Here is a 16448-nt window from a genome sequence, read left to right as displayed (position 1 = left end):
GGACCATGTAGCACTTTAAAGACTAACAAGATGGTTTATTAGGTGATGAGCTTTCGTGGGCCAGACCCACTTCCTCAGATCAAATAGAGGAAGAAAATAGTCACAACCATATATACCAAAGGATACAATCAAAAAATGAACTTGTGAAAAGGACAAACCAGATTCCAGAACAGAAGGGGGTGGGGGGGAGGGGGAAGGTAGATGTCTGTGAGCTAATGGTATTAGAGGTGCTACTTGGGGAAGCTCTTTGTATGGGTAAGGTAATTCATGTCTTTGTTTAGACCTAGGCGACGCAGGGCCCTGAGCAGGGCGACGAGGACCCTGCCCCTTTAGAGAATGGGTGGGCCCGTCACATTGTTGGATTTGAGGGGGAGCAGCCAGATCACTGCCTCACCCTGGGGGGCGGGGCGGTTGCCCCAAAGCTGCACAAAGGGGCCGTGCCAGGTGTCCAATGGAAGCGCGTTCGCCTCATTCCGGGTGCGACACTCCTGTGCGGGTTGATGTGTGTGGAGTTACGGGCATGGGCGCTGGCCTGCTCCTGGGAGTGGTCCCTGCTGGGAGAGAGCAACGGCCTGTCGTGAGGAAGGGTTGCTGGCCGGCCGGGCTCCCTGGCCCTGCTCCATGGCCACTGGCTCAGAGGGGCCAACACACCTGAGGGACGCGCCTGGACCCCGCAGACTGGCCAGTGCCTCATGGAACAGAGACAGGCCACTCGATCACCTGACCAGCTCCTGTTTGGGAGACACCAGAGATACACCAGTGCCATGCGGCCGACTCCATCTTGTCTTCAATTCTGCTCCGGATCCCAGATGCAGCCTTGCGAGGGACGGAGCCGGGAAGGAGGCCGACCCGTCCTGACACAGGAGGGGCACCAGAGACGGCTAAGCTGGCACTTTGTAACATCTCCGCTGGGAGCCGGCAGCGAGAACTGGGGGACTGGTGCGTGTGACGTATTCTCCACAGCAACCTCCCTCGCCGCCTTTTCTCTCTTTTATCAACAAACCTTTAGATTGTAGATGCTGAAGGACTGGCCCAGCGTGATCTTGTGGGTGAGATCCAGAGTGTGACCGGGGACTGTGCCTGGTTCTTTGGGACCGGGAGGACCCGTTCGGGGAGGTGAGAGCGGGTTCTGCAGCCCCTCACCTGTGTAAGGCCCGGGGCTGATGGTGGCACAGGGAGAGCTGGGCTGTCTGAGGGGTTTTGCTCGTGAGGTTCCTGCTGGCTTGTTCTGCATCATGGGATAGCAGGCAAAGGGGGATGGCCCATACACGGGGCTCACGCCTCTCCCTGTCTCTGCCTGCTGCTCCTGGGGGCAGCTCGCCCTGGGGTGTCCCTGCTGCTGGTCCCCACTCCCTCCCCGCACGGCCACCAGCCAGAGAGCTGCCCAGGAGCATGTCCCGGCTGCCATCACTGTGGGGTCTGGGCCTGCAGCATAAACGGAGCGACCCGCCCTCCCCTGACGCCACGTCCAGGTTGCTGGAGGACGGGGCCCTCGGTGGCTTAGCCAGGCTGGGTGGAGATGGTCCCTGGCCCCCGTTTGCCAGGGCTGGGTGACGGGGGACCCTGGGCGCAGGTGTCGGAGGCAGGGGAAGGCGCTGCCAGTCCGGCCTGGCCCATGCTCCGTCCACAGCACCCCCTCCAGCCCCGCTCCCTCCAGGCTCCCAGCGTCAGCCGCGCCGAGGCTGGGGCTGCATGCCAACCGCTCGGGGGAGGCCGGGGCTGGGCCTGCCGCTAGGGCGGGCGGCTCAGCTCCACGGGGCAGTCGGGCGGCAGGGTCGGGGCTGGGGCCCTGCCTCCCCCAACCTTAGGTCCTCCCACAGCCAGGGGCAGCCCGTCCATAGAGGCGAATGAGGCGGGCGCCAAGTTAAATGGGGCGCCAAGCGGTGGTGCAATATCACTGAGGGGCTGGGGGGCGCCGATTGTCTGGCTCGCCTAGGGCCCTGGTTGCTGGCAGCCAGTCTAGGGCCGCCCCTGCCCACAGCTCGGGGGGGAGCAGTTAGTGATTCCCGGCTGTGATCACTCCCTCGGGGCACCTGGCACTGGCCCTGTGGGCCGACAGGACGCCGGGCTGGAGGGACCTTGGGGCTGACCCCGTCTGGCCGCTCTGATGCTCTTGCTCCCATGGGGTCGGGCGGGAATGGCAGGGCTCTGTGGGGCTGCACATCGCTGCACGCTCACTGGGCAGCATGCACACAACTCCTGGGCCGTGCACGGGGGACGTGCAAGGAGGCGCACGCTGCGGTCAGATCCCAGTGTGACCTAGGACATGCTCCTGGCCAGCTGCGGGGCCCCACGGCCTGCAGAGCCGAGTCAGCAGCCAGGCTGCCCGCACCCCTCGCCCCTTATCCTGGCCTCTGCCATGGGGAACAGTTGGTGACACCACCACCCAGTGGTGCACGGCAGAACCGCACCGGCAGGGCGACCCTCGCCCGTCCCAGCAGCACGTGCCGGTGCCGCCCGCGCAGGCCCCCAGCCCAAGGCCAGCGTCTGCCGCGTTTTAGGGTTCGCTGTGCAGCAGGGTGGGTGTGACGTAGTGGGGGTACCTGGCTGGTTTCTATGCTGCTGGCTCTGGGGTAACCCCCACTGGCTGCCGTGGGGACCACGACCCAGCAAAACAGGATGAGTCACTATGCAAACCAGTGACCAGACACCCCCCATGGAGAGGAACAAAGGAAGGTGGATGCTGCCCTGGCTGGGGGGCAGGGCTGGAAGTCAGTTAGTTGGTTGGTGGCTGTCTGTGAGGATGGAGGAGAGCCTAGGGAGAGGAGCTGGAGTTTAGGGGCCCAGTCTCCCCCATCTCAAGGGGGGCTGAGGCATCCTAGCCCAGCTCTGTGACCAGATTCCATCTGTGCTGTGCTGTATCCTGGAGAGGCAATAAACTCCCTCTATTCCACCGGCTGGTGCAGTCTGTTTGTGCCATTTCGGGGTGCAGGAGACGGGGGACCCCAACGCGCCGTCACAGTGGGGCTTGCCAGTGACGGGGGCTGGGCTCTGGACAGCACAAAGGCAGCCTGCTGGAGCCCCAGTGGCTGCCCCCCTTTGCTCCCCGGGGCCAGCCAGAGGGGCCCTGGGGCGCGGCTCCCGCAAGAGGCGGCAGGTCGCTGCTGACAGGGCCGGCAGGGCCCGGGTTGCACCAGGGCAGCGCCTGTACGGAATGGGAACTCCCTCTCGCCCAGGCCCAGCCGGGGGCCGGGAGTCGGCGCAGTCTGGCCACACGCCCCCCGTTATTTTACTCTGGTTGCCGTGTGACTGCGGCCCGGCCCGGTCCCTGCGCCTCTCCCCGCGCCCCGGAAAACAGGCCTTGCTTTATCCCTTGCTCCGAGGGAGACGACCCTCCCCGGCGCCGCTGCGGCCCCCTCTGGCTCGGCACGAGCACGGAGCACGGGAGTCGGCGAGGGGCCGATGGGAGAGGGTGGAGGTTGGGCCCTGTGGCGGCCACGGCTCTTGTCCGCAAGGGCAAGCCAGGTCCCGCTGGGCTGAGAGGGTTCCCAGCTCTCCAGCAGGAAGCCGGCCTGGGGAGGGGACAAAACCCAACGCCCCACTTAGTGCAGAGCAGGGAACGGGGCCCACCCGGCTTTTCTCACTTCCTCGCGCTGCGCTCGGGCAGGCACGCGCTTTGCTCCCGGCGCAGAGAGCGTGTGCGGGACGCTGGCCCTGCCCCTACCCCCGCTCCCCGGACCCTGCCCCTCCCCTCCCTGGACCTTGCCCCTGCCCCCGTTCCCCGGACCCTCCCCCTCCGCTCTCCTCCCCTTTCCGACTCTGCCCCTTCCCCCGCTCCCCGGACCCTGCCCCTCCCCTCCCTGAACCTTGCCCCTACCCCCGTTCCCCGGACCCTGCCCCTCCCCTCCCTGAACCTTGCCCCTCCCCCCGCTCCCCGGACCCTGCCCCTCCCATCCCTGAACCTTGCCCCTGCCCCCGTTCCCCGGACCCTCCCCCTCCGCTCTCTTCCCCTTTCCGACTCTGCCCCTTCCCCCGCTCCCCGGACCCTGCCCCTCCCCTCCCTGGACCTTGCCCCTGCCCCCGTTCCCCGGACCCTCCCCCTCCGCTCTCCTCCCCTTTCCGACTCTGCCCCTTCCCCCACTCCCCGGACCCTGCCCCTCCCCTCCCTGGACCTTGCCCCTGCCCCCGTTCCCCGGACCCTCCCCCTCCGCTCTCTTCCCCTTTCCGACTCTGCCCCTTCCCCCGCTCCCCGGACCCTGCCCCTCCCCTCCCTGGACCTTGCCCCTGCCCCCGTTCCCCGGACCATCCCCCTCCGCTCTCCTCCCCTTTCCGACTCTGCCCCTTCCCCCGCTCCCCGGACCCTGCCCCTCCCCTCCCTGAACCTTGCCCCTGCCCCCGTTCCCCGGACCCTGCCCCTCCCCTCCCTGAACCTTGCTCCTGCCCCCGCTCCCCGGACCCTGCCCCTCCCCTCCCTGAACCTTGCCCCTGCCCCCGCTCCCCGGACCGTCCCCCTCCCCCTCCGCTCTCTTCCCCTTTCCGACTCTGCCCCTTCCCCCGCTCCCCGGACCCTGCCCCTCCCCTCCCTGAACCTTGCCCCTGCCCCCGTTCCCCGGACCCTCCCCCTCTCCCTCCGCTCTCCTCCCCTTTCCGACTCTGCCCCTTCCCCCACTCCCCGGACCCTGCCCCTCCCCTCCCTGGACCTTGCCCCTGCCCCCGTTCCCCGGACCCTCCCCCTCCGCTCTCTTCCCCTTTCCGACTCTGCCCCTTCCCCCGCTCCCCGGACCCTGCCCCTCCCCTCCCTGGACCTTGCCCCTGCCCCCGTTCCCCGGACCATCCCCCTCCGCTCTCCTCCCCTTTCCGACTCTGCCCCTTCCCCCGCTCCCCGGACCCTGCCCCTCCCCTCCCTGAACCTTGCCCCTGCCCCCGTTCCCCGGACCCTGCCCCTCCCCTCCCTGAACCTTGCTCCTGCCCCCGCTCCCCGGACCCTGCCCCTCCCCTCCCTGAACCTTGCCCCTGCCCCCGCTCCCCGGACCGTCCCCCTCCCCCTCCGCTCTCTTCCCCTTTCCGACTCTGTCCCTTCCCCCGCTCCCCGGACCCTGCCCCTCCCCTCCCTGAACCTTGCCCCTGCCCCCGTTCCCCGGACCCTCCCCCTCTCCCTCCGCTCTCCTCCCCTTTCCGACTCTGCCCCTTCCCCCACTCCCCGGACCCTGCCCCTCCCCTCCCTGGACCTTGCCCCTGCCCCCGTTCCCCGGACCCTCCCCCTCCGCTCTCTTCCCCTTTCCGACTCTGCCCCTTCCCCCGCTCCCCGGACCCTGCCCCTCCCCTCCCTGGACCTTGCCCCTGCCCCCGTTCCCCGGACCATCCCCCTCCGCTCTCCTCCCCTTTCCGACTCTGCCCCTTCCCCCGCTCCCCGGACCCTGCCCCTCCCCTCCCTGAACCTTGCCCCTGCCCCCGTTCCCCGGACCCTGCCCCTCCCCTCCCTGAACCTTGCTCCTGCCCCCGCTCCCCGGACCCTGCCCCTCCCCTCCCTGAACCTTGCCCCTGCCCCCGCTCCCCGGACCGTCCCCCTCCCCCTCCGCTCTCTTCCCCTTTCCGACTCTGCCCCTTCCCCCGCTCCCCGGACCCTGCCCCTCCCCTCCCTGGACCTTGCCCCTGCCCCCGTTCCCCGGACCCTCCCCCTCTCCCTCCGCTCTCCTCCCCTTTCCGACTCTGCCCCTTCCCCCACTCCCCGGACCCTGCCCCTCCCCTCCCTGGACCTTGCCCCTGCCCCCGTTCCCCGGACCCTCCCCCTCCGCTCTCTTCCCCTTTCCGACTCTGCCCCTTCCCCCGCTCCCCGGACCCTGCCCCTCCCCTCCCTGGACCTTGCCCCTGCCCCCGTTCCCCGGACCCTCCCCCTCCGCTCTCCTCCCCTTTCCGACTCTGCCCCTTCCCCCACTCCCCGGACCCTGCCCCTCCCCTCCCTGGACCTTGCCCCTGCCCCCGTTCCCCGGACCCTCCCCCTCTGCTCTCCTCCCCTTTCCGACTCTGCCCCTTCCCCCGCTCCCCGGACCCTGCCCCTCCCCTCCCTGGACCTTGCCCCTGCCCCCGTTCCCCGGACCCTCCCCCTCCGCTCTCCTCCCCTTTCCGACTCTGCCCCTTCCCCCGCTCCCCGGACCCTGCCCCTCCCCTCCCTGAACCTTGCCCCTGCCCCCGTTCCCCGGACCCTGCCCCTCCCCTCCCTGAACCTTGCCCCTGCCCCCGCTCCCCGGACCCTGCCCCTCCCCTCCCTGAACCTTGCCCCTGCCCCCGTTCCCCGGACCCTCCCCCTCCCCCTCCGCTCTCTTCCCCTTTCCGACTCTGCCCCTTCCCCCGCTCCCCGGACCCTGCCCCTCCCCTCCCTGAACCTTGCCCCTGCCCCCGTTCCCCGGACCCTCCCCCTCCCCCTCCGCTCTCTTCCCCTTTCCGACTCTGCCCCTTCCCCCGCTCCCCGGACCCTGCCCCTCCCCTCCCTGAACCTTGCCCCTGCCCCCATTCCCCGGACCCTCCCCCTCCGCTCTCCTCCCCTTTCCGACTCTGCCCCTTCCCCCGCTCCCAGGACCCTGCCCCTCCCCTCCGCGGACCCTGCCCCCCTCCGCAAACAGCCTGCAGAGGTATCTGCCCCAGCTCGCCTGATGAACTCTGCTGGGAGCCCAGGGAGGGATTTTTACAGCCGCCTGCTGGAAACTCCCCCGGCCTGGCCCTGGGGATCCTGGAGCTCAGAGGGACTCCCGGCAGGAGTCCTAGGGGTCAGCCCGGGGCCAGCACTCCCCCGCCCGGCTCTGCAGAGCTGCGAGGAGCAAGGCAGGGGGGTACCTGCTGCCCTGGCCCCCCAGCTCCTGCTCTGTGAGCTTTCTCCCTTTGCACGTGGCACAGGTGGCGTCTCTGTGTCTGCAGGCGCCCTGGGCTGCCCCGGCCCCGCTGGCTCTTCCGAGCGCCCTGCCGCTTGCCACGGCTCTGCCAGCGTGTGCAGGGGGCCGAGCGAGGCCCTGGCTCGGCCCATGAGGAAGACATGGGCCAGTGGAGCCCACCTGCCCTTCGCAGTGGAGCGGAGTCCGGCCCAGTCTCTTGCTCGGCGTGGCTGGTGTGGAGCTGACACAAGTGCTCGTGAGTGGGGCCACCCCCCCCGGAGCAGCGGCAGGCGTCCCCAGGGCTGCATGCTGGAGCCAGGGAGACCGGCCTGGCAGCTCCACACGGCACCGGGTGGCCTGGTCTCCCCTGCGCAACGTTCCCGGCAGAGACTGCAGGCACCGGGGTGCTCATGGGATCGTCGCAGCTCTGCCCATCGGCCCAGGGTGGGCGTGTCCGGAATGGTGCATGTGCACTGAACACGCACACGCGTGTGCTCCCTGCGGGGGCATGGAGCTGCAAAGCAGCAGGCCAAAGCCTGCACCCCAAACCGAGCCAAGCTCCAGTGACCGCAGGAGTGGCGGCAGGTGGCCGGAGACTTTCCCAAGGCCCTTCCCTGCTTAGGCGCCCGCTCCCGGGGGCCCTCGTGGCTGCTCACCTCCCGTGGTGACAAAGGCAGGCTCGGGGGCACAGGGTGAGCCCGCTGACCCGGCAGGCCCTGGAGTGGTGCCACGTGGGTCTAAGTGGCCACCTGCAGATGAGGGAGGAGGGGCTGCAGTTTGCCCCTTGGCTCTGGAGAGGCCCGGAGGCCCCTGGCAGCGCCGTGCTGGGCCCACTGCGGCCTCGGCAGCGCCCGGGGAGGGGCTCATTACTCAGTCCCCACGTGTGCGCCGAGCCCCTGCAAGCTTTGCTGCTTTTAGCCAGCGTTTCCTGGGCCGCGAGGGCTGCAAGCTGCAGGCTGAAGGCACCGTGTGGTGGGCCGGGGGAATCCCGCGATGAGCCGGCTGGTGGGGACGTGACTGCTGTCTCCTGCCGCACACCCGGAGCCACCGCCCTGCCTGTGTGCGTGTGGCAGGCTGTCCTCGCAGCCCCCAGACACACCCGCTCCCAGGCCAGCCCCACACAGGCGTGGAGCAGTAGAGGTGGGTCCTCCAGACCTGCCTAGAGAGGCTTTTCCAGAGCAGCCACTTAGAAAGGGGTCCTCCGTGGGCCAATCAGAGCCTGGCAGGCGCAGATAAAAGGTGCTGCGGGGCGCGGGCAGGGCAGTGCCGCGGTGGGGGCCGGCTCTGGCTGCGGGCGCCTGGAAGCAGCCAGTGCTTGCAGGGCATGGTGGGGTTTGCAGGGACAGCGGCAGGGAGAGCTTTGGGAGGGCGACGGAGTGAATCTACCCTGTGCTGTAGGGCAAGGAGTTGCCCCGGCCCAGCTGGCCGAAAAAGCCCCCCCTCCCCCAGCCCTGCTGGGCATGCTCCCGGGGGACCCCTGAGATGGGGCTGACGGCCGGAGGGGAAGGAGCACGGGCTGGCGCGCCTGCACAACCCCTGAAGCAGCCCCAGCTGCAGCTGCACCCCGGGAACCACGGCCCCAGCCCCAGCGACAGCCCCGTCCCAGGAGGCCGACGACCGGGGTGCGACCGGCCCAGTAGCCCCCGGGGGGACTCGCTGGGAGCGGTGGGAAGCAGCGGGGGGTGGGCCTGCGGGAGTTCGGCTGGATCGGTAGGAATCCCCGCCGAGCCGGCAGCAGAACTCGCCTCTGCCCGCAGGGCCCTGGGCTGGGACCCTAACCCAGTCCCCTACCCCTCCACCCCACAGCCGGGAGGGGGAGCTTAGGGCCGTAAATACCCTGCCAGAGGGGCAGGTACTTTCGACCAGGCCTTAGGGCCGTAAATACCCTGCCAGAGGGGAAGGTACTATTGGGGCCTAGGCCTTAGGGCTGTAAATACCCTGCCAGAGGGGAAGGTACTTTCAACCAGGCCTTAGGGCCATAAATACCCTGCCAGAGGGGCAGGTACTATTGGGGCCTAGGCCTTAGGGCCGTATATACCCAGTGAGAGGGGCATCCGTTGTAACCCGAGCCCACGGCCCACGTCTGCTCTAGGGGAAGCGGGCCCTGCACTAGGCTTCAGAGCTTTCATGCTGTCGTGGGGGCACGCCCCGCGGTGGGGCCAGGTGGGCAGAGTCCCCGGGAATGTGGCTGCAGCAAGTGAAGGGAGCTGTACGTGGAGGCTGGGTCCATGGGCCCCTGGGTTGTGGGGAGCCCCAGTCGCAGGTGGGCCCGAGTTCCCCGCGTACTGACACCGTGGCACAAAGCAAAGCCCAGGGGCTAAGCCAACCTCAGCCCCGAGCAGGGGGCAGGGCGTGTCTGGAAGCCGAAGCAAAGGGCCGGATTTCGCTGGCCTGCAGCCTGGCTGTGGGCAGGTGGACGCGCTCTGCTCCCCGAGAGGGGGAGCGTCAGCTGCGTGGCCTGGCGGGAGGCGGGCAAACGGCTCGCGGGGGCCTCAGGAGCAGGAAGGCAACGGCGGTACCGGCCCCCAGTAAGGAGGGCGGAGCGTAGAAGGTGAGTGCTCTCTCCACAGTGGGACATAGCCCCAGCGCTGCTGCCTGTGGATGGGGATTCCCTTGACACTGGGCTGCGGGGTCTGGCCCTTCACGAGGCTCTGAGATCTGTGGGGGAGCAGGGCCTGGCAGATGCAGGGGAGAAAAGGCCCCTGGGGAGCCTGCTGCAGGGACAGGAGGGGCTGCCCTGCCTGGCCCAGCGCCAGCCGCTGCTAAGCTGCCTCTGCTGCAGAGATCAGGCTGAGAAGACAGAGCTGGCCTGTACCTGGCCCCACCTGCCTGGGCCACTGAGGGATGCTGCACAGGCCCCCCAGCAGCCCCAGGGAACTGCCAAGCTGAGGCCTGCAGGTGCCGAGGTGGAATGGGGCCCCGCTGGGACACGCCCTGACCCGCGTGCCTTTGGGGTATCTCCAGCCCAGGCGACTGGTCTGTGGGCAGGGACCTTGGCTCCTCCTTCCTCGGCTCCCACTGCCCAGCCAGCAGCACCACAGGGAACAGCCCAGGTCTGGTACCTCTCCTCCATCTCTGGGGGGGTGGGAGGTCACACCGGGCCCTGCCCCGAGGCTCCTCCCTGCTCTGCACGGCCCTGCCCCTGGGGCTCTCAGGCCCGGACTGTAGTGGGAGCTGAGCACCCGCGGCAATGCCCCCCGGCTCGAGGCAATGCCCCCCCGGCTCGAGGCAATGCCCCCCCGGCTCGAGGCAATGCCCCCCCGGCTCAAGGCAATGCCCCCCGGCTCGAGGCAATGCCCCCGGGCTGGGGTGGGGAGCAGTTGTCCTGCGGGGGTGGGCCAGGGGAGGAAAGCAGCGTCTGTCCAACGCGCCCGCCAGTGGATAAGAGCCCACCCAGGGCAAGTCCTGCTCCCATGGAGCTACCCGCCCGAGGGGGCCGCCTGGGGGTGCGTTGCCCTGAGACACGGGGCCGAGGGCTAGGGCGCGTGCTGGGATGCTGCACAGGCCCCGAGTTCACAGAAGAGCTCGACACATCCCTGGAGGTGAGCTCCAGCAGGGGCTGTAGCCAGGGCTGGGAATGGGCGGCAGGGGAAGGTTCACTTGGTGATTCCGGGTTCTGTTCCCTCCCCCGGGGCCCCTGGCCCTGGCCCCTGTGGGCCGACGGGAGGAGGGGCCTTTGGTCTCCCCCCGCCGGCTGCTCGGATGTTCTCCTGCGGGTCTGGGCTCTGCCGTGGCGCCGAGCTGCGGGTTTAAATGTTGGGCGAGGACGGGAATCCAAATCCCAAAGGAGGACGCTGAATGTGCTGCTGCTCGTTTCTCTGCACGGCCCCTTGCAGCTCTGGCGCAGCTCGCCCGCGCGGGGAGTGCTGCCGCTTTAGGAGGCAGCATTGATAGCGCGTTGCAGTGCAGACGTGCCCACCTGGCTGGCGTTTGTGGGAGACTTTACTTTTGTTCTTTCTTGCTGTGTTGTTTTCCCGGGCCGGAAGTGAAAGTCGTCCAGCTGCATGTGCATGGGAAAACCCAGCAATGAGTTCCCCGAGTGCACGGTTCCAGCCTCGGAGTGGAAGTTCCAGCTTTGGCCCATCTCTGGGTTTGACCCTTCTCACGTGACTGGATCAAATGTGATTTGCTGGCTTAGCGCGCGTGGGTCCCGCCCGGGGCTGAGCGTGCAGAGCTGCTGCTTGGAGCAGAGTTCATTGGGGCTCCTGCTGGTGAGCGCCTGGCGTTCGTGCTTCCTGCCGGCCCGGCCCCGTCTGTCTGGACTCCCGGGCTGTCGCCGGAGGGAAGGGGAGCGCCTGGCTTGCTGTGCCCGGTCACACCGCTCTGCAAGGGCTGCTTCATGCCACTGGAACGGGCCGGCTCAGGGCGTAGGGCGGCCCAGCGACAGGGCTCCCGCTCTCGGCAGTGTGGCCCTGAGAGGGGTGTGCGTGGCTGTATGTTCGGCTCTATGTCCCTGTGCCCTAGGACAGCTCCTTACGCTTGGCTCGTGGCAGGCGGCAGGACTGGGCTGTTCTGCTTCCCGGGCCCCCAACGCCCAGGGGTCCTGCACTGCTGAGGCTCCCACTGGGCTGTGGGCAGTCGCCGCTCCCGGCTGCGCTTGGGGGGGGCAGAAAGGGGAGCCCACGGCCCTTGCCGCTCACCCCCTATGGGCCCAACCTGCGTGGCTGCTGCGTGTAACCCCCCCCCCCCGGCCTCCGGGCGCAGTGCCCACTGGAGAATTTGGCCCATCACACAGATCTTAGGGGCTTGGTCTAGCAAACCCCAAAACGCCCTTCTCAGGTCTCCAGGCCCAGAGCCGGCCAGACAGGGCAGGGCTTCCAGGATCTGCCCCCAAAGCTCCTGCTGCCCGACTCTCTGGGCTGTTTTCTCTGGGCTTTAACTGCAGGCCATGATGTGCTGCCTGATTAAACAGCCAGCGGTGCGGGCTCTGGGAAACGACACGGTTCCGATCGCTCCCATCATGCACGGACACTTCCACGCGCTTGCAGAGACAGAGCTATTGACACCAAGCCCGCCCTGAGCTTGGACAAGTCCAGTCCAGCCCAGCTGGGCCTGAGCCGGGCCGTGGCTCCTGGGTAAGGGAGGGGTAAAAGTGAACATGGACCAGCGTCCTCTCACTGGCCCGGGTGTAAACCAGGTGGCCGTCAGTGGTGTTACACCACGGTCAGTGTGAACAGGATCAGTCCAGTGTGTTTCAACGGGCCCCGGACCCCAAAGCCTGATGTCTTGAGAGCCAGGCCCAGAACCATGCGCACCCTGGCCAGTTACACATGCCAGCTGTTCATTTCTGGATGCTTTGTTACCGAACACCCGAGTCCAAGCCCCCCATTCAGTGTGTGTGGTTTAAACCAGAAGGAAGAGGCTGCTAAAACTGAGCAAGAAAGCCACTGCCAGGCTTTCAATAGACGTGCTACAGTCATTGCTAGCAAAGAGAAATAGAAAATGTGCATTAAAAAGTGCCTACTATAGACTTGTTACAATTCTGCCCAGAGTGGCTCCCCCTTGCTGTCTGCGAGGCGGAAGGCCATGTACATGAGGGAAGAATTTGTAATTGACACGTTAACTCGTACAGGGCTGGAACCGAGAACAGGCCCAGCGTGTCCCTGCCGGGGGCTGTGCATTAGCAGAACTGGCCCAGCTCTCTGGCAGCGCTGGGCCGCACGGAGGCCTGGATTTGTGCCGGGGGTAAGGGATGCAGAAGTGCCCCTCGCTCCCACTTGCCCCCCTGGCTTTCCACATTGCACTCGGAGGGGGGGCTAGCGTGCAGAGGAGGAAACGGGGCAGCAGCCCTGCTCCCGGCGCAGAGGCGGCGTGTCAGTGTTGTGCACATTGGGCACGGGACACCTGTAGCCTGCCAGGTGATTAGTATTGCAGAGAACCAAGCCGGGGGAGGGAATTCTCTTTGGACCTACTTCTGGGGGGGGAAGGGACAAGCAATGCTGCTGGCGCTCACCGAGCCCCCCCGGCCGCCCTTACCGCCTGGGTGGGAGCAGGGCTGCAGGATCCCAGAGCCTTGGGTGCAGCGGCCTTGGGGAGGGGCAGCAAAGCCCTGCGAGACTGACCCACTGTGCGGTCCTGCCCCCACCCCCGGCAGCAGCTCCAAGCCGGCGGAGGGGGGGCCGAGGCTGCAGCGTGCAGGGGGAAGGGGGGCCCGGAGACCCACAGCAGGCATGATTGGTCTGGTCTCGCCGTGCTCCTGGCTTTCATTTCCTCCACACCTGGATGCAGTCAAGCACCTGGCCCATCCAGACAAAATCCAACACGTCTGCGGTGGGATTTGGAAGGAATTCCCGGCCGCTCCTGGCACCGTTTAAAGCCGTGTGCTGAGAGGCAGGAGGGCTGCAGGAGCTGAAATCCGAGCCTGACATTTGCCTCTCGGGGGCTCCTGTCTTGCCACGTCCAAGGGAGGGGCCTGTAAGGGAAGATGGGCTGCCCGGCTCCCGTGCTACTCCCCTGCCTGTTTGTGGGCTCAGGCAACTCCCCCCCCCCCCCCTGCGTTACCAGGCTGAGACCCTGCTTTGCTTCCGGCTCGTCCGTCGCTGTGCCGGGCTGTGCTCTCCCTTGCAGAGCGCCTGGGGCTCCGGTGGGCAGCTCTGGGTCCAGCCCCGGCCGAGCGCTGGCAGCACACAGACCGCCTCCGCGGTGGGGGAAGACAGGGGGCTGTAACAGCGCAGAGGCTGCACAGCTGAGTGGAGCTCTACAGCCGACTCGCCCCCACGGGCTCAGACGGAGAAGCAGCCGGGCAGGCTGCACGGCGGACGATCTCCACGGCCCTGGCTGGGCCCAGTGACAGAGCAACAGGGACCAGGCAAGGAACTGAACCGCTGCTAATGAAGCGAGAACTGCGCCTCCCGCCGCAGGCGGCTCTCCAGTCACCTTGTTCTCTCGGCTCCAGCCAGCGAGGGCTGCTCCGGCTCCACCGTGCCAGCCCCTGCAAGCGGCCGGGAAAGGCCTGGGCTCCCCTGGCACGCGGGAAGGGGGGATGGCTCCGAGACACCAGCCAGCTGTTTGTTACTGACAAGACTTCCCCGAGGAAGCGAGGCATTTATTGTACGGCAAGAGCGTCCAGACAGGATCTTTGGTGTCACGTTAAAAAAAGGGGAGGGGCGCAAGGGAGCCCTCGTGGAAAACACGAGCAGCCCGCCCCGCGGAGGGGCTATAGTACAGAGGCACAATCCAATATGAACAGGTAATAATACAGCCAAGGCGGGGGGACCCCACGCGCAGCCCGCCGCACATGGGCCCCTGCTGGCTGCCCCCCGGCCCAGCTGCTCTGACCAGGGCAGTCCGGAGTCCTGCTGCTGGCTCACCAGGGCCGCCAGACAGAATCCGCTGTGAGCGAGGGCCCCCCGGCGGGGCCCCCCGCACCTGGCCCGCTGCTGGGGTACAGCGGGACCACAGCTCCACCGGGTGCAAAGCTGTTGGGGATGAGGAAGGCGAACTGGCCGTCGGAGGCAGGTACCAGCTGGAAGCCGCCGTACACCTTGGTGGCCTCCCCCGTCGGGCTCCCCAGCTTGCAAGGCATCCCGCTGAGCGGCACCACGCTGCCACCGGGGGGCGCTGCCCCCGCCGGGATGGGCACCAGTGGCTGCCCGTAGGAGGCGTGCGGAGCACCGGCTGGGGGCAGCGGTGGCTGCACCGGGTAGTTCATGGCGTTGATCTGGGTCATGCAGCTGGCCAGGTGGCCCAGGAGCCGTGTGCGCACTTCTGTGTTCACCCCCTCGCAGGTGGAGAGGAAGCGGGTCACCTCGTTCATGCACTCGCTGAAGCCAGCCCGGTACTTGCCCAGCACCGTGGGGTCTGTGCTCAGAGCAGCTGTGAGGAGGAAACACATGGATCAGCGCCTGGCACAGCCTGCCCCCCCGACGCAGGACCGGCCTGAGACCCCCATGCACGTTGGCTCCCAGCACCCACCAAGCCCCTCACAGCCTGATGTGCATCCCTCTGTCCCCGGGGCCTGGGAGGGTCTCCTTAGCTGGAGGCTCGTGTCCCCCCAGGGGCTGGGGACTGCTCCCTTTGGAGCCCAGAAGGGGGTGCCCCCCTTCTCCGGAGCACTGTGACCGACCCGAGCGTGGGAAGCATGTAGGGGACCCCCCCGAGCAGCCCCCCCCACTCACCGGTCATCTGGGCGCGCTGCAGGCTCCGGAGGTGCTTCACCGTCATCTCCAGGATGTCGGCCTTCTCCAGCTTGGAGTGCCGCGAGCTCTGCGGGAGGGGGGAGCCGTGAGCCGGGACCGGCGAGCCCCGCAGGAGAAATCCATGGCTGGCAGCCCCCCCGCAGCCCCTGCCTCCCCCTCCCATCTCTGGCTCCCTACACCCCCCCGCTCCGAGACCCCCAGCAGCGCCTCGCTCCTAACCCCCCCCACTCCGAGACCCCCCAGCAGCGCCTCGCTCCTAACCCCCCCCACTCCGAGACCCCCCCCAGCAGCGCCTCGCTCCTAACCCCCCGCACCCCCCACTCACATCTTTCTTCAGCGCGTCCAGGATGAGCGTCTTGAGCTGGCCCAGGCTCTCGTTGATGCGCGCCCGGCGCCGCTTCTCCATGATGGGCTTGGAGGACTGCAAGGGGCAGAGCGCAGAGCGGTGAGCGGAGGCGCCCAGAGCGGCCCCCCCCCGGCGGCGCGGCCCCCCCCCCCCCCGGCGCGGCCCCCCCTTACCTTGCGGTGCTCCGCGGCGGTCCGGGGCTTGTCGGGCGTGGCGTGGCCGCTGGCCGGGGTGGCCGCCGCCGGGGAGTTCTTCTCCACCATGTCCGCGGGCATCGCCCCGCCGCGGGCTGGCAGCGCGCCCCGCGGGCCGGCAGGCTGGGCAGGGAGGCGGCGCGCTGCCGGCTGCCGCGGAGCGAGTCCCCGGAGCCCCTGGCCGCCGCTATTTATAGCCCGGGCTGCACGCGAGCGGCTCGTGTGAAACTTCCCAAACTTTCTTTCCCACAGTAACTTTCAGCCAATAGGCGCCGGGGACACGCGGCCCCGCTCGTGGAGGGCGCCCACCCATTGGCCGCCAGGCGCAGCGCCCGGCGGCCAATGGCGCACGCCAGGGCCCGGGGCACCGGAGGCTACAGTGTCAATCAAAGGCGTTTAACCCTTCCTGCGCCCGCTCGGCGCTGCTGCGTGCTCGGCTGGGGCCGGTGTCCCTCGGGCGGCGGGGCGGGGCGGGGGGCTCCTTCCCCTGCTGTGCGGAGGGCCCGGCCGCGGGCGACCTGCCAGACGGCTCCCTGCGGCAGGGGCGCTCTGGCTCCGCCGGGCCGGGGGTCCCGCAAAGCCCCGCGCGGCCTCGCCCTCCCCTTGTACGAGGCACGGCCAGGCCCCGCGGTCGGGGGGAGGGCGAGGTCCCTTAGACTGGCCCTTCTGGCCGCGGAGCCGCCCGCCTCCTCTGCACCTTGCACACCTAGGCCCGAGGCCACGGAGGGTGGGCGCAGGAGCAGCCCTGGTGTCCCGGGCGCTGCCAGGCTCGCCGGTGCCACAGGGAGCGCATAGATTCGTGGCTCCCGAGGCCAGACCGGGCCCTTGGGACCCGCCTCCTGAGCCCCTGTTGCACTTCCCAGCGAAACCGCCAGTCCCCGGGGGAGCGAGGATCCACCCAGGCCTCGTTCCGGGGAGCTACTCGCCCTGCTAGCGCGGGGGCCTGCAGTCCGGCCCAGCCGCG

General features: G+C 68.4%; 1 protein-coding gene across 1 annotated transcript; it reads right to left on the bottom strand.

The window, feature by feature from the left end:
- Positions 1-13813: 13813 nt before the first annotated feature.
- On the bottom strand, positions 13814-15703 carry HES1 (hes family bHLH transcription factor 1). Its single transcript, XM_075938296.1, has 4 exons — positions 15464-15703; positions 15270-15365; positions 14924-15011; positions 13814-14621 (listed from the first exon to the last, which is right to left on the bottom strand). The coding sequence occupies exons 1-4, from the start codon at positions 15563-15565 to the stop codon at positions 14113-14115; spliced, it is 795 nt and encodes a 264-aa protein (XP_075794411.1). The 5' UTR covers positions 15566-15703; the 3' UTR covers positions 13814-14112.
- Between the last annotated feature and the right edge of the window lie 745 nt (positions 15704-16448).

The sequence above is a fragment of the Pelodiscus sinensis genome, chromosome 10 (genome assembly GCF_049634645.1).
Source record: "Pelodiscus sinensis isolate JC-2024 chromosome 10, ASM4963464v1, whole genome shotgun sequence".
NCBI lineage: Eukaryota > Metazoa > Chordata > Testudines > Trionychidae > Pelodiscus > Pelodiscus sinensis.
The sequence above is the reverse complement of the archived record's forward strand: the minus strand, read 5'-3'. Positions and strand labels throughout refer to the sequence as shown.